Source organism: Tauraco erythrolophus, chromosome 9 (genome assembly GCF_009769465.1).
Source record: "Tauraco erythrolophus isolate bTauEry1 chromosome 9, bTauEry1.pri, whole genome shotgun sequence".
Taxonomy (NCBI): domain Eukaryota; kingdom Metazoa; phylum Chordata; class Aves; order Musophagiformes; family Musophagidae; genus Tauraco; species Tauraco erythrolophus.
Genome location: NC_141473.1, coordinates 16,166,336 through 16,190,910, shown reverse-complemented (window position 1 = coordinate 16,190,910; position 24,575 = coordinate 16,166,336). Strand labels below are relative to the sequence as shown.

At 59.0% G+C, this 24,575-nt stretch overlaps 1 protein-coding gene across 1 annotated transcript in view; it reads left to right on the top strand.

The window, feature by feature from the left end:
* SLIT1 (slit guidance ligand 1) overlaps positions 1-24,575 on the top strand; it is a 60,416-nt gene that overhangs the window by 25,856 nt on the left and 9,985 nt on the right. The window contains exons 5-19 of the mRNA XM_086617008.1: positions 19,335-19,406; positions 19,531-19,602; positions 20,040-20,111; positions 20,408-20,571; positions 20,944-21,091; positions 21,604-21,675; positions 21,923-21,994; positions 22,109-22,180; positions 22,297-22,440; positions 22,550-22,713; positions 22,817-22,840; positions 23,323-23,467; positions 23,607-23,681; positions 23,910-24,053; positions 24,377-24,520. Of these exons, the coding sequence (XP_086473134.1) occupies positions 19,335-19,406; positions 19,531-19,602; positions 20,040-20,111; positions 20,408-20,571; positions 20,944-21,091; positions 21,604-21,675; positions 21,923-21,994; positions 22,109-22,180; positions 22,297-22,440; positions 22,550-22,713; positions 22,817-22,840; positions 23,323-23,467; positions 23,607-23,681; positions 23,910-24,053; positions 24,377-24,520 (1,584 nt within the window). The remainder of the gene's footprint in view (positions 1-19,334; positions 19,407-19,530; positions 19,603-20,039; positions 20,112-20,407; positions 20,572-20,943; positions 21,092-21,603; positions 21,676-21,922; positions 21,995-22,108; positions 22,181-22,296; positions 22,441-22,549; positions 22,714-22,816; positions 22,841-23,322; positions 23,468-23,606; positions 23,682-23,909; positions 24,054-24,376; positions 24,521-24,575) is intronic.

The window sequence follows — 24,575 nt, the reverse complement described above, 5'->3', positions numbered from 1 at the left end:
ACGCCTCCACCCGAGTAGCAGCCGGCTGCTCTGCCTCCAGCTTGACACCGATCCCCGCTACAATAACGACACGGGCGGCAATCAGGGAGGAATTAAAGGATAATTAATGCCAATCCACATGGAAAATTGCTCTCGTCAAACAAACCTGATATCATTTTTTTTGATGAGCTGACAAATTGGGTTGATAAGTAGCAACTGTGCTGACATGATATACCGAGACTTCTGCAAGTCATTTTACTCTTGCCTGGAGGATACTGCAATGAAAACATTAATATTCTGCAAAAATCACTGTAGCATTTCTGACAATGTGCTTCCCTGGTAGACTTCCCCGGGGGAATGGCAGCAGTTGCCTTTCTGGCAGGGTGCAGCGGGGCTCTGATGATGATGATGAACTGATGTTCACCGTCTCTGCTGAGTCGCAGTGGTCTTGGGATCTTTGGTGGCAATATTGACACTTGTCAACCTCCCCTCGAGTCTCCTGGCCTCTTGTTGCCTCCTGCTTCTGCCCCATGCCTGCCAAGGATGCACGGTGAGCTGGGCGGTGTAGGTGGTGTAGCTGGGGAAAAGCCACCTGCACCGTCATGGAGCTTGGTTTGGAAAAAGACACAAACTGGTAGGTGAAAGGAGCAGGGCTGGTGCTGCTGGTGGGATGCCAGTCTGGTGGGATGCTACGCCTGGAACACCTGCGCTGGAAAACATCCTCATGCAAGGTCATGCAGCTGGGGAAAAAAAAAATGTAGGTCACAGCTACAAGACGGGGAACATTGTCTGGGGACGCAGTTACACTGAAAAGGACTTAGCAGCCGTCGCGGCAGCCTGCTCTGGGATGCGGGCTGCCAGCATGGCAGCCTGGGGAGTGATGGATGAGCACAGCAGCTCTGGGTACCAGGGGCTGGGCTGAGGGGGGAGGTGTCGCCGTTTTGGGGGGCAGGGGGTAGGCCTCCGCCAAGCATCGTTTCTGCTTCGGGGCCCGCAGTTTAGAGAGATGTTGGGAAATGAGGAAGTGCAGGATAATTGGAGGTCTGGAAAACCTGCCTTCCAGTGAAAAGAATTAAAAAGCTCAGCCTATTTAGTGTATGCAAGAGGAGGTTAGGAGGGGATTTGATCCCCGCCTCTGCGAACCTGCATGGGGAGAAGGCTGATTGTAGGCACCTCATTAATTCTGTAAAAAAAAAAGAAAAAGAAAAAGAGATAAAGCATAAAATCATTCAGTAGCTGGAGGCTGAAAGTAGGCAAACTCAGACTAGAAATACATTTGCCTTTTCACCACAGAGAGCAGTTAACCATTGAACATTCAGCTGAGAAGAGGTGGATCGGATGTCCTTTGAAGTTGTGAAGGAGACTGTACTTCTTTCCCTGATGGTGAAAATGGCAAGGGACAGGGCTGGAGCAGGAATCTCAGGAGGCCTCTGTGTCTGGGCTGGGTGAGTGGAGGCATCCCAGTGGTAAAGTGTCCCCTTCTCCGTGATGGATGGCTCCCCATCTGCTGTCCCTCCCTGGGTACTGGGAACATCAATCCAGTGCCTCCATCCCAGGCCAGGACCTTAACTGCTCCCAAAGCCCCTGAGCATCCCTGCTCTGCGAGGCTGGCTGAGCAAAGCTGGCTGCGGAGGCACCTCTCCATCTGGGACGATGCGAGGTGATGTCTGAGCAGACAGGGCTGCCGCTGCCAGGGGTTCTCCCAGGCTGCCCCCGCTGCTCTCAGCTGGGCTGGGGGAGATAGGCTGGCGCCCGTCTTCCCATGCTCTCCCCAGGGGATACTCAGCCGTGGCCTTCCCAACATCTGCACTGCAATCCTGTCTGAGTACCTCAGGCAGAGTTGTATTTTCCTAGCATGGTAAAAGGGAAAGATGGCTTTGCTTTAATTTCATGAGCTACAGAGTACCTTGCCTGGTAGGTGCTGGCTGAGCTTTGCAAGGGCTCTGGCTCAGAGTTCAGAGGGTAAATAGCGGCGGTGGTTGAAGATGTCTCTCCCCTACGCCACTCCCTTGCCCACCACAACTGCTCTTCCTCCAGTGCCCCCATCTCTGCCGAGCCCTGTAGGATCTGCTCTTCTCCTGTTCCACTCCCTTTGCAGAGAGATGCCATCAGTGACTGTGACATCAAGTCCAAAATGGAGCACCCCTGGGTTGTCCAGCCCTGGGTTTTTCTTGGCTGCCAGTCCCCCAGAATTGTGCCTGGGACAGTGGGAAGGCGAAAGCTGGCTGTAGCTGGGGATGTGGCTCTGGGAAGGTCCCACCCTGGCTGTGTGTCTGGGACGATGCGTGCAGAGCGGCGGGATGCTGTGGGGAGCCATTGGTGTGTGCAGGCACCCGTGTGTCCTCACAGCCTGCCGACCCCTGATCCCCTGGTTGTAGGAATGTCTTTACACACTCTGGGAATCTTTGTGTTCCCGTCCTTGCAGCCTGCTGCTGCCGGGCCTGGGGTTTGTCCTTGTGCTTCTTTTTTTTTTTTTTTTTTTTTTCCCCTTTTTTTTACAGCCTCTTTCACAAAGACACCTATTCTCCCCTACTCCACGTCCCAGGGATTTACACAGAAAGCTCACCCTCAACATGGCAAAAGAAAGGCCCAGGCGGCCGGGAGAGGAAGCTCACACAAAATGCGGTGTGTGGCTCTTTGTGTCCCCTTTGTAATTCCTCTGCACAATGAACTGCCCCGGCCACCCACCAGCCCCGAGGTACCCCCAGGTGCCCTGTCTGCCATGTCCCCGATGCAGCAGCGGGCAGAGCTGGGGATGTTCCTCACCAGGTGGCTGAGAGCGCAGCCTTTGTGCTTGGGAGAGGGAAAATTTGGGCACGATGGAGATTGCCATGTTCCTGCAGCAGCAAAAAGCCCCCTAGCATCCCTGCTGGCCCCCGGCAGAGCTCTGGGAGGGTCCCTCCGGCAGAGCCCTTCCATCAGCCCCCTTCTGACGGCTTTTAACATGCTAATGACCCTCTCAAGGGCAGGAGCAGCTCTGTGTAAAACCCATGTTCAGCCCTCGGTCATGGACATTTGCTCGGAGACACAGTGTTAAATATTTATCCTCCCCCGGCTCTCCCCCCTCCAACTCCGCAGGCATTAACAATAGCGATTGCAACCGGCCCCTTCCCCCTCGCCGGGAACATGTGGCTCCCGGACCATGACAGCGAACGTTATCGTTTGTACCTGTGAATTATTGATGAGGTATAAGATAGTTCTTGCAGTGAAAAAAATAGGGGGAGAGGCTGTTTGGAGCCTGACGGGGTGGGTGCTGCTGCAGACCCTCTTCTCCAGGGGCAAAAAATGGGCGGTGGGACCCCACTTCTGCCAGGCACCATCCGCCAGCTGATCACGCCAGCCCTTAGCAGCGTGTGACCGGCACCGTGCTGCCTTTGTGCATGGCGGCTCCTCTCTCAGCGTGGGTCTGGCTGGCGCCTGTCCCCTTTCGGCTGCCCGCTGCCTTCCCCGGGGGAGGCGGGCAGCTGCCCTCCAGCCCCAGCCCCAGCCCCATGCTGCCTGCAACCACCAGCGAGCTGGGAGATGCTCGCTCACGCAGCTGCCTGCGGGTCGCCGAGGTGAGCGGGGATGTCCCAGCTCGGTGGGACAGCTGCCCACCCCGTAGTGCCTTGGCGGGGAAGGGGCAGGTATTGGCTGGTCCCACAGACACCGTGGCTCCAGCGAGCAGGTGGGGTTTAGCCTGGGAGAGCTTTTCAGCTGGCAGGGCTGGGGGGCTCGGGAGGTCTACAGGGGCTTCAGGAGGGAGAGTGGTCCTTGGTTCTTGGCTTTATGACCACTGATGCGTGCTGGTCCCTGTGCCCTGATCTGTCCCTGGAAAAAGGGGCATGAGGCTGCTGAGCCCCTGGAAAGCAGGTGGCAGCTGCAGAAGGGGGTCTGTGCCCTGACTTAGGGCTGCCCTTTGGCTGGGTATTGAACTCAGTGCATCCGTCCCCTGGGCTGTTGGGGGTGCGAGCCTCACCTGGAGAGCCCCCAGGTCTGCCAGGTCTGGCGGTTCTGGGCTTTGGCTGCGCTTTGTGAGGCTCTGGGATGTTGTGTGGGAGGGTGCAGATGGCTCGGGGGGATTTTGTTGTCGGTAGTGTGGGCAGTCCGATTAAAATCGAAGTGCCTTTTTAAGCCAGTTCAAAGCTCGGCTTTGATGTACTTAGACCCTTATCCCCACTGTGTTTTGCGGGGAGCGCATTAGCAGGAGATCCAGGGCATTAGTGTGCGGAGCCTGGACGGATCTGGGGTTACACATCTGTGTCCCTGGGCTGGGCGATGGGATGTCAGGGTGCTGCGCCTGCCCCGGGGACAGTGGATGTGTTGCTTTCCTAAAAATGTGTCTGAATCTGGCGTCCCAGACTCCAGGGGTGCAGGATGTGTTCTTATTCCTGAAGATACAGAAATGCCTGGGAGGCAGAGCAGCCCCTGCCCATCACCTGCCGCAGCCGGGGCCACGGCCAGGGGCCACCCGAGCGGCACAGCTCCACACCTCCAGCCCCATTCATGGCTCCCAGTGGGGGCTGTGGGGCTGGGAGGATTCCCATGAGCCGTTCGCCTCTGTGGCTCCCTCGCTGGGTTTCCTGGGGGAGGGTGGAGGTGTGAGGTGCTTGTGAGCACTTTGGATGGAGGTGGATGTCTCATGCTGTTCCTCGGTGTTGGCACTGCCACTGTCCCTTTCTGTCTGGCCCGAACGGTTTTGATACTGATTTTAGCTGCCCACTGCAGTAGCAGAATTGCTCCCAGCCTCCAGTTTCTGTCTTCCTCCCTTTCTAACCTCCCCAGAGTGCTCCTTGGGTTCTGTGCCCCAAGGAAGTGTTTCTGGGTGAGGAGCATTGCACTGATGTTTCCACCGGCCCCAGAAGATGAGCTGGTCTCCTGGAGAGGCCATGTCCCTGCCTATGCTGCTCCCCAGGGCACTGCTTTTCCAGGTGTGCCAGTGCAAGGGTGGGTGAAAAATGACACTGCTGGGGCAAAGGCTTGAAAGCGAGAATTAAGGAGTGATTAAGAGAGCACACGCATGCGCAGCGTGTCTGCACGCTGGTGTGTGGATGCGATGTGGCGGGCGGTGGATTGCAGCATGTGTGCCGCAGCGTGTATGGGCAGGATGGGAGACACTGCCAGGCAGTGTGGCAGTGTGCAGAGAGCCCCTGGTCCGAGGGTGCTCCAGCACCAGGCAGCATTACCCCGAGTACAAGCTGCAGCATGGGAGCTGTAGCGAGGAAGGGGCCAAGTGCGACTCCTTGCTCCCACTGTGGCAAAGCATCCCTCTGGCAGATTGATCCCAGCATAAAAGGCTCGAGGACCACGGGCCCTCGTTGCCTCGCTCACCCTCCCGCTCCCTGACTTGCCTCCAGTTGTGCAGAAAACGAAGGCCTGGCCACTCGGATATCATCAACTTTGAAGCATGAATTTCAAACGCTCCCTCTGTCCTCATCCCCTCTCTGGTGTCTGACGGGAGGTGTGGAACGCAGCGGGAGCACCAGGCACATGAAACAGCCCCGTTCAAAGCCTGGCACTGCGGCTCCCACTTACAAGCCAAGTTCGGTTTGCAGGCAATTACCCAGCGATATTCCCTGCCTTCGCTCCCGGCCTTTTCTCCTGCAAACTGGCTGCTCTCTGCTTTGCTTTTTGGGGAAGAGCCTGGCACTGGAGCAGATACGAGCTGCACCGGACTGGACTCTTGCCTGCACGTTACAGTGGGGGATGCCGCAGCCCTCCCGCGCCCCATCCTGCGGTCCCCATGGCTCTATCCCAGCATGAATTGGGCTCACACCAAGCCGGTGTTGAGGATCAAGGCACAGACGCTTTCTGTGCAGGGGGCGAAGCGAGGCAGCGGTGCTTTGGCCTCGTTCAGAGCCGACACATGAGGACGAGACCAAACCCAAGCCCTTTCCTCTCCAGCCACTTTCTGGTGTAATGGGGATGGCTCATCCCACGCTGGATCCCAGGGTGCTGCGGGATGCTCGCGAGCTCGGCCGGAGCTGGGGCTGTGTGTGTGCAGGGAGGGTCCAGCCCCTTCCCCGTGCAAGGCAGAGGCGAGACGGCACGTGTAAACTCGACTTCACAAGACATCAAATGTGCTGCAGTCGGATGGAAATTGGCTCTCGGAGCTCCTTTCTTCTGGTGCCGAGCAGCTCCTCGCTCTTGCTCCCCCCGTGGCAGGTGGATGGGCTGATAATACGAGGAAGCGCCTGCTCCCCTCCAAGCCCCCGTGCCTGGGATCTCATCTCCAGGGTCGCTGACAATTTGCATTAGTGTTTACTTAACTAACCGGGAGCCCTCTTACATCCCAACCACCTTTGCTGTGGGGCTCATGGGGACGGCAGGATGGGCAGAGGTATTTCTGGGCTGACTCCTTTGTGCTCTGGGAATCTTTAACCCTCAGAAAAAAACGTTTTGCCAGAAGAAGGGACCCTTCTCCCAATTTACTTGAAAAGATGTCCCAGATTTCTGCCCAGCCAGGACCCTGCTTTGTTCCCAGGCAGGATTTCAGTGGGGGAGCCGGCTAGTTTGAAGTGTTTTACATATCTAATGTTGTCAGAAATGCTTTTAAATCCCTATAATATTTAATTAGGAGGCAGCTTTTGGCATATTAGGTGGGAACAGGGCTGTCTAATTAGTTATTGACAATTTCATACCCGTGAAGGTAATTAAATTAAGTAAAAGCTGGAGGCAAGCTCCCTTGCACACATCTGCCTCGTTTTGGAGCTGCTTTCCATCCCATTTGGGATACAGGGGGTCATTGCCGGTTCTCTGGCCTCGGAGCAGCGTGTGCCCATCCAGGGCTGCTGCTGGGCTTTTCCCCTCCACAGGACAAGGGACAGCCGTTCCCTGTGGCAGGCACCATGCCCAGCCCACCGTCCCGGCTGGAGCAGGACATCTCCCACCACAGTCAGGTCTCCAGCCACCTCCCACAGGGCTCTGACACCTTCTTGGGCCCATGATGTCCTTGTCTCCCAAACCTGGTATTTTAATCTTGAAACTGAGCTGTAATCTGACAAAACATGCATCATCCAAGAGATGTAAGAGCGGGCAGAGTTCCTAGCAGACTGGCGTGTATTTTTAGCCTGCACTTGTTGGAATTTGACTGTTTCTTAGGAAAAAAACGAGGGTTTCAGGTCTGAGTGCTGAGCTCTGGCCATGCTGGGAGCCCTGCTACCAGCTCCACACTGTGTTGCCTGCCTTGAAAATAAGGATTTATGGCAGCGTGGGAAGGAGGAGGAGGGTCAGGCTGTGCTGTGCAGCCCCTACTTACCTCTCCCATGGCAGAGGACCATGCATGGGGTCTGATCCCTGCCCTGTGCCCACTGCTGGGAGCTCAGGGGCACTGGTATGGGCACATGCATATGACTGGGGCTTGGCCGCTCACCCTTCTGCTGGCCTGGGCCAGCAGCCATGGCTCAAGGTGCCAACACCTGGAGCTGGTCATGGCTGGGTCACTCCCAGGAGCAGGGGTGTCTTTGAGGGCACCGGCACCCAGGATTGCACCTATAGCCTGGCCGTGATGCTATGTCCTTGCACATATGCCAACGATGGATGGCATGTGCCCCTCCCCAGGCTGCCCTGAGATGATTCCTGCTGCATCCCGTGATGGGGTCCCAGCCTGTGATGCCCTCGCTGTGAGACTGGGCTCCCGGCCACCCGCCTCACTCCACAGGGGCTGATATCTGCCTGGCTGCACCGGCATGGATCTCTCCCCACTCTGCAGGGTTTGCAGCCAGGACCCCACTGTTCGGGAGATTTCATCCCCCCTTTAATCTTGGCAGTTGGAAGCCAGGGAGCCGATAATGATGAAGGAGTGTAAATGTCAGCAGGAAACCAGCTTCAATCAGAACTGTTAAAAATAAACCCGCCGGTCCTGCTCTGGCAGGGGTAATCGGCCTCAGCAGCTCGTCTCCTCAGGTCCTAGAGCATGAGCCACAGCTGTGCCGAGCAGCACCAGGCCACCCTAGCAGTTGTGCTGGAGGCTGGCTGCAACCCTGGCATATCCAGCTCCAGCCAGCAGCTCCCTTGGAGCTGGGAGGAGAGACCTCTCGAGCCGGCCAGGGTGCAGGGTCCCATCCGCTCTCCCCAGACGCACCCCGGCACTCCTCTTAGTGGGGATTCCCGCTGCAATTCCAGCTGGGCTTGAGCTAAGTTTTAAATGGAAGAGCATAGCGTGGGAGAGGAGAGCGGAGGTGAGCTGCTTCTGGCGTGCATTTTTTTTCTTAGGGATCCCCAAGAGCTGGGTGCTCTGGCATAGTGCGGTTGATGGCTGTGAGATGCTCAGTCTTCCTGAAAACACCTGTGACTGTAGCTGCCTCCTGGGAAATGCACAGCTTCCCCTTCCCAGCTCAGTTGGGCTGTGGCAGAAGACGTGGGCACGCGGGTAACACAGCCCCAGCTTTTCAGGCACATCCGCAGGGAAGAGTCACCTGTAGGCTGTCGGGGTCACAGAGCCAGTGTCCCCACCTGAAGTGAGATGCACTTGGAGCAGGGACAGAAGATGCGTTGTTAACCTCAAAGATTATTAACCTTGGAGCAGCTTGCACAGGGATGTGGGGCTGGTCCATTGCTTGAGCTTTAATACAGAGGCTGAAGGTCTGTGTGAGACCCCCAAGCACCCATGGGCTCAGTCCAGGACTCCCCGGTCTGTGCCTTGTGCTCAGGCACTGCTGCTGGGCTCGCTGCTCCTCCGAGGCACCATGCCGGTGTGGATCAGGGAAGGGCAGGAGGAGCACTCAGATCTAGCTCCAACGACTCATTTCTGTCTCCCCAAACCAAGGAAGAGCTGTTGATCCCCAGCAGAGGCGAGCTCTGTGGGTGGAAGTGTTTTATGGCCATGGGGGCTGCAGCTGTACTCACTGCTGCAGGCAGAGGCTTCCCCAGACTCCCAGTGTGGTTTTTTGCCGGGGGGCTCTTCAAAGAGCTGCCCCGTGGAGGGAAGCCCCGTGGGCTGGGGTGCAGCTCCCTGTCCCCTGTGGCATGGCCATGACTGGGTGCTGCTCTCCCAAAACCTCTTGGGAGTAGTGTTACTGGGGCAAGGGCAGCACCAGCTTGGGCCCAGCCCTGTGGCATAGTTTTGCTGCCCTGCCAGCAGTTTTTATTCTGGCTTTGATGTGCACCACACAGGATGGAATCTCTTTATCTGCCTGTTGTTTTTTTCCTGCTGTGTGCCCCTGCACTCACTTTCCATGCTAGGGCGCTCACAGCCTCACACTCGCTCTACCACATTTCCCACCCTCCTTTCCCATCGGACCCTTCTCCTATCAGGGCTGATTTCCTCCCAGCCCTGTGTAAAATCACATCTCTTTTTCCAGCTGCTGGGCTGGGTTTGAGATGTCCCACTGGCTCCACCCTGGCTGCCCATGGGGGCTGATGCTTTTCACCCTGCGATGCATCTCCCACCTCCGGCTCTGTGATTGCTCCCAGGTGCTTTCTGGAAGCCAGGCTACAAGATGCAGCTGCTGCTGGGGCAAGAGTTTTGCCCCTCTTAGTGGTAGGGCTGAGTTTGAGGAGCCTGAAGGACCCGTGGTCATGCCAGGGCATCTCGCCAGGTAACTCCAGCTGAGTCTTGCAAGGTTCAGCATCGGTTTCAGAGCATCCTCCAGGCCAGGGGGAGTTTGCTTTAGCCCTTCCCAACACTGGGACCAGGGTTTAGGGTTGCTATCCTGGGACCTGCAAAGCTGAGGAGCAGCATTGCAGATCCGCAGCAATCACTCCTTGGCTTGGCAGCCTGCGCCAGATCTGGGACAGCCGGGATGCAATTCTCAGCTTGGCTCAGCCTCATTCGCACCTCGGAGGAATCCAGGAGGGCTGGCAGGGCTGGCTTCACACTTATTAGCAATTAAAAGCCTCAGAGCCTGGGAGTCAATTAGCTCTGAGCTCAACAGTGCCACAAACCCAGGGGATGAGCCTGCTAACAAGAGCCACAGCCAGTTCCCTACAGGGCTCAGGCTGGCTCGCTAGAAGAGCTATTTGCTTTTTCATTTACACCTTGGGTGAGTGTTGCTGCATAGAGTTTGGGGTGTCTTCTCAGGCATGAGCTGCTGCAAAGGGAGCACATGCTGTGTGCTGGAGGGTGCAGGGCTTTCTGGTGCGCAGGGTTGGAGCCTGGCATCTCTCCTAGCATGGCACAGCACTGTCACCCAGGAGGGCCCTCTGTGCACGGGGTCTTGGTGGGGTGAGGGAGGACTGGCCTTGCCCTAATCTTCACAGGGCTGCGCGGGAGGGTCTTGTTGTGGCTCGCTGCCGTCTGCCAGAAGTAAAGCCCCGTGTGGGCTAGCAAATGCCTGCTGCTACCCCCCGGCTCTGGAGCTGCTGGGCTGCGGTACCTTGATTTGCCAGGTACCCTGGGACCATGCTGGGTCTATGAGCACTGGGATGGCGCTCTGCCACAGGCAGTGGTTTCCCCCTGCAACAGGAGAGCAGTGGGGCGGTGAGCCGAGGGTGAGTTCGGGGGGAGGCTGGTGGGACTGTGCAGCCCCGGGGAAAGGGACGGCTCCATGCCTTTGATTTGCAGCACGTGGGGAACATGCTGGAAATGAGCCGGGTGATGCAAATGTGAAGCAGGTAGGTGCACAGACTGGAGGGTAGTGTGGGAGCTGGAAAGAAAACATGCTTTGGTGGAGGGTTTCGCAGGGATTTCCCACTACTGGAGGATGGGATGGAAGCAAAAACATGAAAGGAAGGAGGAGAACAAACTTGCTGAACACTGCGGGGGAGGGGACTTGGAGGTGGTGAAAAGCAGGGATGGAGAGAAGCAGGAGGCCATGCAGTGATGGGGCCACTGGCTGAGTGCGGCTGGGTGCCCTGGCTCCTGGTGGCAGCAGGACATGGAGGCTGTGAGCTGGGCAGGTGCAGTTTTAACACTGGGTGCCCAGCCAGGCACTTGCTGAAGGGGGTGAGCCCTCATCCAGTGTCAGTGGGAGCCGGGGGAGGTGTGTCAGCCCCACAGCAGGTCCCTTTGCGGACAGTGGCAGGTTGGCTGCTCTGGGGTGTGTGCTGCAGGGCACACCCCCAGCCTCTGCCTGACCGTGGGGCACTGGGCACAGCGGGTGCCGGGGTTCTCTCGAGGCACTTTGAGGTGCCAGGGAGCTGGTGGCAATGCCTTAGCCTCATGTTGGCCCCCCTTCCTGCAGATAACGAGGTTGCAGGAACAAAGGGACAGCGTGGGGAGGGGGCGGTGACAGGCACGCGGGGTTTGCAGCTTGTTATTTCACTTGTGTTTCCATTAAAGCTGCTGCTTTTAACTTGTTTCAAGCTCTGAAGAGGCTCCAGGGTGGGTGGCAGATGCTTTATTCTGCCCTCCCTCCCACCCTCCCCTCTTTTCCTTGGCCAGCTCCCCTTGTTCCCATAGCATCCCCCTTCCTGCGGAGGCAGAGTCCTGCAGCTCTGACTTTGCAGCCCAGCCCACGCAGGAGCTGCTCCTTGCCGGAGCTGGACCGGAGCCACTGCACAGGCTCTGCCCGGCAAAGCCCAGTTCACGCAAATGCCTTCCCCGTGCAGATCATCCCACTCACGATGGACATTGCACATCCCCAACTTCTCCCCTGCCCAAACACAGGGCTGCTGGTGTCACCCACAGTGCATGGGCCCCGCCATCCCTGGTGCACCCCCTCAGTATACGCAGGCACTGTGAAGACACCACCGGCTGATACCAGCTAGTATCAGTCGCTGGTGCTCCAGTAAGGACAGTAGCCTGGGTCATGGCCTGGGTCAGCAGCATCACTTTGAAGCTGCTGAGATTTATGCACACCCTGAAGTGTTTTGCTAAATCAGCACTGCCACGCTGGGACTGGGATTCTTCTCACTAACTGTTGCCATGAACATATGTTGCATTTTACACATGCTCTGCTCGGCTGTCCAAGCAACAAACCTCTCCAGCTTTCATGTTTTGGGAAGCATCTGCATCTCCTGGGAGGGAAAGGGCTGGGGCTGGAGCCTGGGGTCAGCACGGCACTTTGGGAAGCCTTTCCCAGTGGGGGAGCGGTGTGAAGCATTGCTCACTGATCTGGCAGCGTTCACCTTTACTCTTTGCCGTGTGTACGTGGTGGATGCTCAGAATTTGTCGATCGGGCTCGTGTTGCTGAGGTCTATGGTCTGAGATGCTCAGCACGACATCATAATGTCTAGCAGTGTTTTGCCTTGCCCCAGCAAAAGATTGTTTTGTCCTTATATATATAGGCCTGGCAAAGATGAGATCTGATCCATCGCTCTTTGCTGGTGCTAAGATAACAAGAAATATTACTACAGAAAACCTCCAGTGGCGGTGGGGACAGCTCTCTGAAGGGAAGTGATTATTTATTGTTGCTTGGACCTCAGTGGACACGACCTGGTTTGTCATCTTGCCTGCCAAGAGGTGCCGAGGGCTCTGATCCCTGTGGGAGGACCGTTCCACAGCCAGCAATCACCCTGCCATGGGTGGTGTGTGAGCAGGTGATGGACATGATGGGTACGTGGCCCTTGCACAGGGGAAGGGATTCCTGAGGCCAGCCAGCCTGGGTGAGTCAGAGCACAGGGACCCTGCAACTCACAGGTGGGACATGAGCCCTGCGTTCTGGCTGGGCTGGGGTAGAGGCACTCATGAAATTGCATATAGAGGCCAAACTCATCATGGCACCCAGGAGCAACGAGCCCTGCACAGGACAGCAGAGGCCAGGGGTGGCTTTCAGGCTGCTGTGGTGGCTAGAAGAAGGATGCCTGGACCTCCTCGTCTTTAGGGCCCCTGTAGGGATACCTCTCTGTCTTTGCACAGCCCTTCGCTGTGCCACAGAGATGTCTCCTGTGCTGAATGCAGGTTGCTGCTGCCATCCTTGTCCCCTCTGGCTGTACTGTCCCTGCTCCATGCACCCTGTCTCCAGAATCCATCAAGGCTGTCTGAGTCAGGAGGCAGTTTCTGTGGCTGCAGGTTGCTGTCTCCCCCAGCACACTGTGGGCTGCGGCACCCAGAGCCAGCAGGATAATGAGATCTTAATAGTCCAATTATATCCCATCGATTTACTCAGCACGTAATTGTTAGCGGCTGGGGCTGCCTGATGAAGCGCCTGCTCCGACTGCCAGTGGGGAAGGCTGTGCCGTGCCGCCCAGCCTGGGATGCTCCTTGCAGCAACCAGCTGTTCCCCCTTGGACTGATGAAGGAGCAGCCCACCCCCGACTTGCTGTCCCCCCCACCCCAGGAGGGGCAGGCAGAGACTGGAGTGGAGACCCTGGCACCCTGCCGTGGCTGGGTGGAGGGGTGCTGGCATCGGGCTGACCCCAGGCTCATGTCCCCCATGCTGCTCTGGGGAGCAGAAGGGTTGTACATCTCCACCTCCCACTAAAACAGGCTGACAGGAGAAGTGACTCCTGCTGGGTGACAGTCCCTGCTGGCTGAGCCATTGGCTGTGCCTCGCAGCCGGCACCGCGCAGCGTGGTGGCTACCAGAGGTGTGCCCAGCTGGTCTCCTGGCAGCAGAAGCCAGCTCCCGAGCGTCCACCTGCAGATGTTCCTTGCCGCAGCACGGCGTTGCAGGTGCACTTCTGCGCTTTTCTTCTATTCTTTTCCCTTTTGAGCTGGTTGTGGCTGGGAGTCCCACAGACTAACAACGCCAAATTTGGAGGAGTCACTCTTAGCTGTGATTTTAAACTTGCTGTTGTGATTGTGCCGGTCATCCCTTGTTCTGATGTTGTGAAAAGTGATGAATAATGTTCCCTTTCCCCCTTGCTGTGCTCCTTTGGGTGCTGTCCCATCCCCTTCCATTTCCCTTTCTGGCCCCTGCCAAGGTGCCATTTCCAGAGACCCCATGGTCTCTTTCTCGAGTGGCAGGGGCTCACGCTGAGCCCACCATGCCGCACCCTGGCTTGTTCGCACCCCCGTACCAGGCTCTGCCATCCTGCTTTGTCCTGCGCAAAAGCCATCAGCCGCAGGGGCTGGGGTCGCAGCAGGTAGCAGGCAGCAGCAGGCAGTACGCAGGCTCCCCATGACCTTGGAGATGGCGGAGCGAGGCAGGGGTGGAGGGGGTGGGAGGTCTGTCTCGTCCCCCTCTGCCAGGATGGAGCGGTGCTGGCAGCTGGGTCAGTGGAGCCCATTAAAAATCAAACAGCCTGACGTAATGCTGGGGACACGCCACAGGAGCCTGAACCTGAGACGGAGCTCGGAGCCCTGCTCACACCAGCGCTGGGAGCCGGGGCAGGTGGCGCAGTGGACAAAACCCTGCCTCAGCCCTGCTTCGTTACATGGCACCCTGCTAATGGAGCAGCGGGGCAGCTGCCCTCAACTTCTGGCAAGCAGCTCCCCCTGGGACACCCCTCCTTGGGCGCTGGGTTCTTGTGGCATTGAGGACTCATGTATACCACCTTGAGCGTATCGTGTGGGTGACACTTGTTTCCCGCAGCACAGGGCTGTGGGTGTTGATGCCGGTGCAAGCAAGGGGTGCAGCCACTCGTCCTCTGCAGCGAGGAACAGGAGCGCAAAACCCCCGGGGGACTCTGGGCTGTCGGCCACTAATGCAGGCGCTGATCAGTGTATCGATCTTGTGTAACGCAGGAGTCTTTCTGTCCCTTCATACTTGCTCTTGTCACCTGTCAGGCGGTGGAGGTGAACAGCAGTGCCAGCGGGGCAGCCCCAGCTCTGCCTGTCCTTCTGCTGTGCTGGGACAAACAGCATGTGTGGGCTGACCTGAGGGACACTGGGCTGCTTAGTAGCTGCTGGTGCCGTGGTCCTTGCTGGTTAGCCCCTGGCAGGCCCTTTGGCTTGGGGAGATGCTGGCAGCACCCTGGCACAGCTGCCTCTGGCACAGTGCCAGCAAGGTGAGGCTGGGATCTGGGGAGCACCTATCCCAGCCTGAAACGCTGGTGCTGCCCAGGGCTGCATGGCTTTGGCTGCTCTGCCTTGTCTGCTCGAGACTTGGTGGATGGTTGCTGTGGCCAAGCTGGTGTCTGCAGTGGCTGGTCTCAGTGCTGGTGGAGCGGAGCTGCTGGGGGATGTGCCTGGCTGGTGAGCACACCGGTGAACACACCTGTCATGTGTTTTCATTGTGGGAGCAGCAACCTGGCAGCAGCTGAAGGGTTAATGCCTTTGATCTGCCCCAGGGAGTGGAAAAGGGTCTGGGAGACCACTGGATGCTAAGGAGCTTCCAGCCTGGAAGCCAAGGAGGAAACAAATGAAAGAGGAGAGCAACCCCTGCGCTTCACCCGCCTGGAGCCAGCAGCCAGTTCTGGACATGCGGGCGCTGCCAGGGCGGAAAGCCGCTTACCTGCGGTGGCGTGTCCCTACAGCCCTTGCTGGCATGCCTAGGACATGGCACAGGCTGCAACTTTCCCTCTGGGGACGGAGGTGCCCCGGTAGCTGCCAACGCTGGGCGAGACAGACCTCTGCACCGCGGGCAGAGCCAGCTGTGGTGATGCTGCCAAGCTGGGCTGCCTGGCGAGGGGAGCGCCATGCAGGAGGGCTGCCAGGCTGCCCCAGCGCTCTTGGCAGGCAGCGGGGGGCTCAGAGGACGTGGGACCAGCGCTGCTGGGAAGCAATTACATCCCTGCTGCGTCCGGCCCTAATCCCTTCACGCTCGCACGAGGAGCCGCCTCGCCAAACAAGGCTCAATCAGGTTAAAGTGTGAAGTCAGGATTAGCCGAAAGAATGAGAGCATGGTAATAGCCCCAGCCTCCCTGCCCGGCCGCCGCAGTCCCGCTGCGGCCCCCTCCCTCTCGCCCGCCCTCCGGCCCACCGGGCTCTTGCTGAGGAGATTAAGGCTGCCGGGGTTTGTTTGCCTGAGTGGGCTCCCCACTGGGAAGCCATGTCGAACAGTTTTGCTCGGGTGCCCCGCTAAGTGCGGGGCAGGGCAACGCACTGGGGGGTTGGCTCCCGCTGCCGAGCCCCTGCCAGCCATGAGGGAGCCATGTCCCCGTGCCTGGCTCCTCGCCGAGCCTCCCCGGGGACCCGCAGCGGTGGGGCAGGGACTGCTGGCTGCCAGGAGAGCCAGCGCCGGGGGCTCCTCCTGAGTCGCTGCGGATACTGCACCGACAGTCATCACACGTGCAGTGGAGTTATAAGATCCAAGCAGAGAAGCCTCCAAAATCCCAGTCCCTGACCACCGCCATCCTGCTGCGCTGCCCAGCCGGGGGAGGATTGTGTGGATACAGCCTGGCTGTAAAGCTGTAAGGCTGAGGGGAAGTGGAAGGAAAGTGGGTGCCCTCCTCCCCGTTGCACAGCTGTGGGCTGGAGCTGGCTGCTGCTAATTAACCCGCTGTGGGAGGTGAGCCTGGGACAGGAGTCTGGGATGGGGCTGGGCCAGGAAGGGGTGGAAATGCAGTGGGTTCCTGGGGAGCAAGTGGGGGCCCTACTTTGCGGACAGGCTGCTGAGAGCTTCCCGCCTGGGCACACGTGTGTTACAGCCTCACTGCAGGGTCTGCCCGAGTGCAGGCTTCTGGCTCTGTCCTTTGGCACTCGCAGGGCGGAGGCTGTGTGTCCCCCGTCACCTGCTCACCCTAAGCATCCGTCCCCCTTTGCATCCCAGGACTACCGGAGTCCTCTGCACCCTGTGCTGTGTGGGGAGAAACTCCAGGTGTGTGGTCCTTACAGCGTGGGGAGGACGGCAGCTCGGGCATCCCCTGGATTCAATAACCAGGAACTCTTAAACTTGGAGCTTTAGGAAAATAATCTGGAAGTGAAACCAGAAAAGGCAGAAAGGGCTGCTGTGACAATGGGGCGGGACCTGCTTTCTTTCCCCCTCCTCTGTCCATGCCCATCCGCCGGATGGTCCCCAGCAGGGCCGTCAGACCTGTCGGTGCTTGTGGTCACCGCTGCGAGCTGGCACTCTGCACGGCAGCGATACGCTTGTATTCGGCAGGGTGCAAGGTGGCACCGGCAGCCGCTGAGGGTGCCGCAAGCCGTGCAGCGGAGTGAGGAGAAGCCGTGCCATCTGCTGTTTCTTTGGCGCCAAAGTGTAAAGCAAACATAGCTGGGAGCTATGAAACACCAGGAGGGAAGGGGCCGTGCCTTGTTCCAACGCCGGAGCCTGAGGATCCCGCGGGCAAAGTGTGTGTTTGTCCTGGTGCCATCAGCTGTGTCACCATGCCGGCAATGCAAGCCCGGCGCCAGGGCCTTGCTGACACCCTCGCATCCAGCGTCTGTCCCTCTTGGCTTTGGTACCCCCAACGGCAGCACTTCATGGGTGGCTGTCACAAAAAGCTGTGAAGGGGAGAAGCCTCGCAAAGTCAGTTGCAACCTTCTAGCGGCGTTTCCCTCGCGAGCTGTAAGTGAGCAGCTTGCAGACAGACGCCTGGGTTTGCCCCCCTGGCGCGCTGGGACTCCCATGTGCTGTGAGCAGAGAAACACGAGGAAGGTTTCCATGGGGCAACTGGAGAAGCTGCCCGGGAAGGCAGTGCTGGAGTTGACAAGGGGATTCAGAGCACTGAAGTGGGGTGGGTGCTCCCATGCTCGGCCCCGCTGTGACCGGTTTGATGTTGGAAGACAGGCAGTGACCAAGAGGGAGTGCAAGGCATGGAATGCATTGCTAGGAAGAGCAGTGAACTTTGGGGGTTTCCAGAGGGTTTTCCAGGGAATTCTTTCTTCTAGGAGCCAAAGGGAAAAGGGGATTTGGGGTGATGCTGTATTTTTCTGAAAGGTCAATGCAATTCCAGGGGGTTTCCAGGTTCATCAAGTCCCCAGCAGAGGATGATGAGGAGGCATCTGCATTTGAATGGGTGCCAGGGTGTCGAGGGCTGCTGCAGGTGTCGGGTCCTTCCCTTTTGGAGAGTGTGGGGCGACCCCGATCCCTTTGTGGCGGGCTCGGCCCAGAGCCCTGGGAAGGGCTGGAGCAGACAGGGCAGCCTGGCACTGCCGCCGCGTGGGTAGCGGTGAAATTGCGCCTGCTGCTCGTCCGGCTTCTTGCAGGCAAACTGGGCTTTACCCTTCTCTGGGAGCCTAGACACTTCCAAGGGAGGCATCTCCTTTGGCTCAGGGATGGTCCTTTGCCAGCCGGGTTTGGATCCCCAGGAACGACCTAGAGTGATGCACCAGCCCCTGCTCCCTGCATATGATTCCGGGGCGATGCACCAGTCCCTGCCCCCTGCATGTACGGGGGCAGGGGCTGGTGCATCGCCTTGATACTTTATGGTAGCTCCTTGGTGGCTCAGCATCTCGGCAGAGGACTGAACAAGCGCACCATCCTTGGGTTTTCCTTCTATTGGTGCAAGTGATGCTGGCGCTTCCCTCTGGGAATGTTTCCCTGTTGTGAGAGTGAAGCTTTCGGCTGGAGTGAAGTCCTGATTCAGAGACCTCCAGGTTTTTGGCAAGCAGCTTGTGGGCTATGTGGATACTGTTTTCTGGAGGGAATGAGGGCACGGGGAGGAGCGTGAATGTTGTGCCTCCATCCTGACCCAGCCCGACTGCCCTGGGATATCAGTAGTGAATAGGCTTCACTATGTTGAAGCAGAGCTGGTGAGTGCTGAGCGTGAAATTCTGACATCCATGGACACCCCAGACCACCTCTCGGGGCTGATATGGGCGTATCTGGCCTGTGTAATGCTGGGAGGTGATTAATCTGTGCAGGATGCCCTGGTCCTGCTCCTCACTCACCCAAGGACTTGCTGCATAGGACAAATGTGGTGTCGTGCCTCAGTTTCCCTGTGCCAGGAGGGAGCCGGAGACATGGTCTCCTGTGCCATGGGTGGCTGGAGCAGGGCTGTGCTGGCGTGGGGCTGGGGCAGGCAACACAGGCATCTGCCGAGCTTGGAGAAGCTCGTGGCCCATGGGTTGGGAGAGGGAATGGCTGCATGGGAGCCGTGGGGCACAAATACGATCGGCAGGTCCCCCCAAGGATGGGGCGAGCTGAGCCTGTCCACTCAGAGCCTATTTGCAGGGAGATTTTTGGCCTTCATGGTTTTTAAAAGGCAGCCCAGCGTGATGGGAGATGGACCCACTGCCAGCCCCACAACACAGAGCCTGTGCTGGCCTGGCATGCCCTGGCATTGCAGAGTAGGTGATTGCACAGATGGTGCTGTGTAGTGATGAAGTAATTAATGACCCGATTATTTTGCCCTCTAAAGTGCGGGGCAGGCTCCATGGGAATGCCTGCTGGAGCCACTAAGTGTAATTACCAGTTAATCAGCAGGGACCTGTGATTATAGCAGTCAGAGGGTATTTAAGTACGGAGGGTTTTCCCAGAGCTGTGCCTGGCTGCTCTGCTTTATCAGAGCCTCAGCCACTTGCAGCCACCATGGGTGGAGCTGGACTTGCCTCAGGACAGCTGGCGGGGCAGTGGGCAACCAAGGACCTGAAGCCAAATTACAGTTTCCCAGAGTCCCTGGGGGATCACTGAGTGCCCGGGCATGCCCCTGCCTGTGGACCCCTGATCCCACAGGGCATTGTGCTTTGCAGGCACTGCTCATTTTCCTTCCTGCCTCTTTCTTCTGCAGGGACCTGAGTGAGAACTTCATCCAGGCCATTCCCAGGAAAGCTTTCCGTGGAGCCACTGACCTCAAGAACTTGTGAGTCCTGGCAGGGACGGGTACAAGGGAGTTTGGAGTCAGATCCAGTGCAGGAGGCATTGGAAGTCACTGATGGCTTTGCCTGGGCTGTCCCAGCAATGTTGCCTCCGTATTTCTCCTGCAGGCAACTGGACAAGAACCAGATCAGCTGCATCGAGGATGGGGCTTTCCGCGCCCTGCGGGGACTGGAGGTCCTGTAAGTGGCCAGGGGCTGGCTGGAGCCTCCAGCCAGTAATCCCCATGTGGGATGAGGGTGTTCCTGGATGCTCCCCCTCACCAAGGCGCTGCAGGGACATCCCCAGCATGCCATCTCTCCCTGGCCCTGAGGAGGGGCTGAGCAGGGGTCTGGTACCACTGCTGCAGAGCCGTGCTTCAGGGCCCAATCCTGCCCCAGGGAGTCCACCTGCCTGCAGCTGGCTGTGGAGGAGAGAAGCCTGGAAAGAGCAGCAAACCCTGCCTGGGGGTTTGAGCTGTCGCCATCCCTCACCTCTCTGTCCATCCACCCTGTGCCAGGGGGTGGGTGGGTGCTGTTGCTCCCAGGGATTTGTACCACTTGGACCATCTCATGCTGCCATTTATGGTCTGGCAACCCTGACCTTCTGCCCTGACCTGTCCTCCTCTGCCTTCCTGCAGGACCCTGAACAACAACAATATCACTTCCATCCCTGTGTCCAGCTTCAACCACATGCCCAAGCTGCGGACATTGTGAGTGCTGGGGTCATGGGGATGGGAGGGACCCCTGGGCTGGAGTGGAATGTTCCCAGCTCTAGTCCCAGTGCTGAGACAGCACCGTGGGGAGGGGATGGTGAGAACACCCCTGCAGAGCATCCCCAAGCACTGCCAAGCAAGGTGGCCTTGGCAACCTCCACAGATGCTCTCGGGCTCCTCTGTGTCCCCCTCTGTATGCCCCAAGCCTTTGGGATGAGCCAGGCTGGGGCAGCCAGAGGGTGGTGGGGTGGGCAGAAGCTGTCCCGTGGCCGCTGATTGTCCCGTCCCCACAGCCGCCTGCACTCCAACCACCTCTTCTGCGACTGCCACCTGGCCTGGCTCTCACAGTGGCTGCGCCAGCGCCCCACCATCGGGCTCTTCACCCAGTGTGCTGCTCCAGCCCAGCTCCGTGGCCTCAACGTGGCTGAAATCCAGAAAAATGAGTTCAGCTGCTCTGGTGAGAGGGACAGGGTTGGCAGTGGGTGCCAGGGCAGGGACGCAGGTCAGGGGGACAAAGCCTGTCCCGTTGGTGCAGCTCATCTCTGCTCCCTGCCACGTGCCCCAGCTCAGAGCCTGGATACATGCAGTGGGCTCAGCTCCAGTCAGCACCATCCCTGGTGAGGGTACAGCATGGGTACAACACCAGCCTATCGGTGTGACAAAGGATGCGTCAGTCCGTGCCCTTGGAGCCACATGCCTTTTGGTTGGGGTGCACCAGGACCTCGTGCACCCGCTGAAGGGTGCCATGAGCTGTCACCAGGGTCCCTTCTAAAGCGTACTGCCATAATCCAGCTCTTTGCAATTCCCATGCTGGCTGATTTCCCCGCAGGACAAACGGACCCGGCACATGCCCAGCTCTGCAGCTTGTCCTCTGGCTCCTGCCCAGCCATGTGTACTTGCAGCAACGGCATCGTGGACTGTCGGGGCAAGGGGCTGACGGCCATCCCTGCCAACCTGCCCGAGACCATGACGGAGATGTGAGTATGCCCTCACACCGTCACTGATGGGCTCTGGGTGGCTTGTGGCAGTGGGGACACGGTGGCAAGCCCCACGGCTCAGCCGCCCCACGGGGGGGCAGCAGGCCTTGCTTGCCCTTCTCCCATGCCGCCTGGATTTAGCCCTGGATTTAGCTGCATTAAAAATGTAAATAGAGAAATAATCTCCTTAGGGGAATCCAATTATGGTGCAAAGCCCCCGCTGGGACAGTGCACAAAGCACATGGGAGGCAGCAGGTGCCCCCAAGCCCCAGGGTGCTGGAGGGGGAGGAGGTGCTCCTCCCACCCCAGCCGGCACAGTGCCCCCTACCCATGCCACCCTCTCCCTGATGGAGAAAGCCCCAATCCTGAAAATTGTCACTGGGGTGAACAGTGCCACTTGGAGGGGTAACTTACTGCAAGCCTGGGGGTCTTGCAGGTTCCCCAGCCCTGACAGTGGGGTGCTGGGGCTTGGCCAGCCCTACAGCCTTCACCTCTCCACCTTCCCTTTGCAGACGTCTGGAGCTCAATGGCATCAAGTCCATCCCCCCAGGCGCCTTCTCCCCGTACAAGAAGCTGCGGAGGATGTAAGTGCGCAGCCCCTACCAGCTCACCCTGAACCCCAGCACCCTCCACCCCGCTGGCCACTGCCAAGAGCCCACAGCCCCCTGACTCTGACGGGCCTGGGGTGCTTGCTGTGACATGGATGCCCCACATGGCAGTGCTGGGATGGGGTCTTGAATACCCCCAGCTCTGTGTATCGGGTGCTGGGGGTGGTCCCCTGGACCCAGCAGGAGGACGGGGGCCAGGCCACCTTCTCTCTTTGGGTTTCAGAGACCTGAGCAACAACCAGATCTCAGAGATTGCCCCCGACGCTTTCCAGGGGCTGCGCTCGCTGAACTCCCTGTAAGTGCCATGCCAGGGTGTGTGAGGTGGGGTGGGGTGGAATGGACGCTGTGCCCCTGAGCCATGCCCCGCACTGCTACCCCCATCTCTCTCACACCAGCGTCTCTCTCCCAGGGTGCTGTATGGCAACAAGATCACAGACCTCCCCAAGGGCGTCTTCGGGGGACTTTTCGCCCTGCAGCTGCTGTAAGGAGCCAGTGGCTGGGAGGGATGTTCTGTGGGAACACCAGCGAGCGGAGCTGAGGTTCCCAGCACCCATGGGGTAGTGAAGGGGTCCCCAGACTCGCCTCCCTCCCTGCCAGGCTCCTCAATGCCAACAAGATCAACTGTGTGCGGGCAGACGCCTTCCAGGACCTGCAGAACCTCTCGCTGCTCTCACTCTATGACAACAAGATCCAGAGCCTGGCCAAGGGCACCTTCACTTCCCTGAGGGCCATCCAGACCCTGTGAGTGCCTGTGCTGGCTCCAATGCCTGGGTGGGTGGTTGCCTGAGGGGAAGCATCTCGGCGGGTAGCTGGGGCTGGAGCTGGTGGTCACCTGCGGTCCCTGGTGCAGGCACCTAGCGCAGAACCCCTTCGTCTGCGACTGCAACCTGAAGTGGCTGGCAGACTTTCTCCGCGCCAACCCCATTGAGACCAGTGGCGCCCGCTGTGCCAGCCCCCGGCGCCTGGCTAACAAGCGCATCGGCCAGATCAAGAGCAAGAAGTTTCGTTGCTCGGGTGAGAACCGTCCCATCCCCATCACGGGCACACGGCTGTCCGCGGCCCTGCCCCAGCCTGGTGTCCGTGTGCCCAGGGTGCTGATGTGCTTTTTTTCCCACAGCCAAAGAGCAGTATTTCATCCCAGGTAAGAGGAGGAGCCACACACATGTGTGTGCAGGTGTGTGCGTGGTGCCCTTTTGGCCAGGCTGCCTGCGGGGATGGTTGTGCCAGAGCCCCGTGATCTGGCCCGGCAGGACCATGCTGCATTTCCCATCATTTCTGGTTGCTGAATTCCCAGGTGCCGCAGTAACAGAAGTGCTGGGTGCCAGGATGTGTTGCGGCATCTCCCATCGTGCCATTACTGGGATGGGCACAGAGGTGTCCCTGGGATCTGGCTTTGGTTGCAGGAGGGGAGGGGGTGGTGGGCAGTGCAGCACCCCATGTACCTGGGACAAATATCCCTGTGGATAAGCCACTTTGGGCGCAGGGAGGAATTATATGTGTGCAGCAGCTGGGATGAGGGGAGCTGCGGAAGAGACGGAGCCCAGCCGTGGGTGTGGAGGGGCGGGCGGGTACAGCCCCTATGCCTCTGCCCCCGGGAGCCCACGCTGCCCTCGCGCTGTGCAGGGACGGAGGATTACCAGCTGAACAGTGAGTGCAACAGCGACGTCATCTGCCCCGCCAAGTGCCGCTGTGAATCCAGCGTGGTTGAGTGCTCCAACCTGAAGCTCACCAAGATCCCGGAGCGCATTCCGCAGTCCACGACCGAGCTGTAAGAGCCTCCTCCCTCCCACCCTGCTTTCCTTCCTGCAGCCGGATCATTGCTGGCGCTGGGGTTTGGCTCAGGGTTCAGTCTGTGCCAGGCCCTTCGCAGCCATCTCCTGAGCTCTTTTTCCTGCCGTCCACCCCAGGCGCCTGAACAACAATGAAATCTCCATCCTGGAGGCCACCGGTGTCTTCAAGAAACTCCCCCATCTGAAGAAAATGTGAGTGTCGGGCAGGCACAGCCCCATTGGGAGTGCCCGGGGGCTGGCAGGCACATGAGGTACTGATGCCAGGGCAGCCTGGGGCATGAAACGGGGGGCACGTCCTGACCCAAGGGTCCTCTGAGGGACTGGGCATCATGGGGTGCTAAGTGGGATGTGGGGGAGGCAGGGTTCAGGATGAGGCTGGGGCAGAGCTCCCCATCCCAGCCTGCTTTCCTCTCTCCACAGCAACCTCAGCAACAACAAGGTGTCGGAGATTGAGGATGGGGCGTTCGAGGGGGCATCCTCTGTCAGCGAGCTGCACCTCACTGTCAACCAGCTGGAGTCAGTGCGGAGTGGCATGTTCAGGGGCCTGGATGGGCTGAGGACCCTGTGAGTTCTTCCTCCACCATGGGCACAGGGACAGTGACATCCCTGTTCCTTGCTCCCGTGCCCTGCCCATGGTCCCAGGCTGGTGCTGCCGGCATCGTTGCGGGGCCAGCTCGGGAGCGCCTTACCCATCCTCTGGCCATATACAGAGCTGGGGCGGGGGGGGGGGGCGGGGGCAGGGGGCAGGTTTTTGTTGCCCAAGGACTAGCTCAGGCTTGTCCTGCTGCCCGGCAGTGAGGTGGGCACAGCCTGAGCGCTGCCGAGGTGGGTTTCCCCCGTGGTGCCCGCCCAGGTCGTTAAGTGCCCATGTCCCCTTCCCTCTGCAGGATGCTGAGGAACAACCGCATCAGCTGCATCCACAACGACAGCTTTACGGGGCTGCGCAATGTCCGCCTGCTCTCCCTGTACGACAACCAGATCAGCACCATCACGCCGGGCGCCTTCGACACGCTGCAGTCCCTCTCCACGCTGTACGTCTTGGCCCCCAGTGGGGATGCTCCCAGGCTGTCCCCATCACATCGGGGG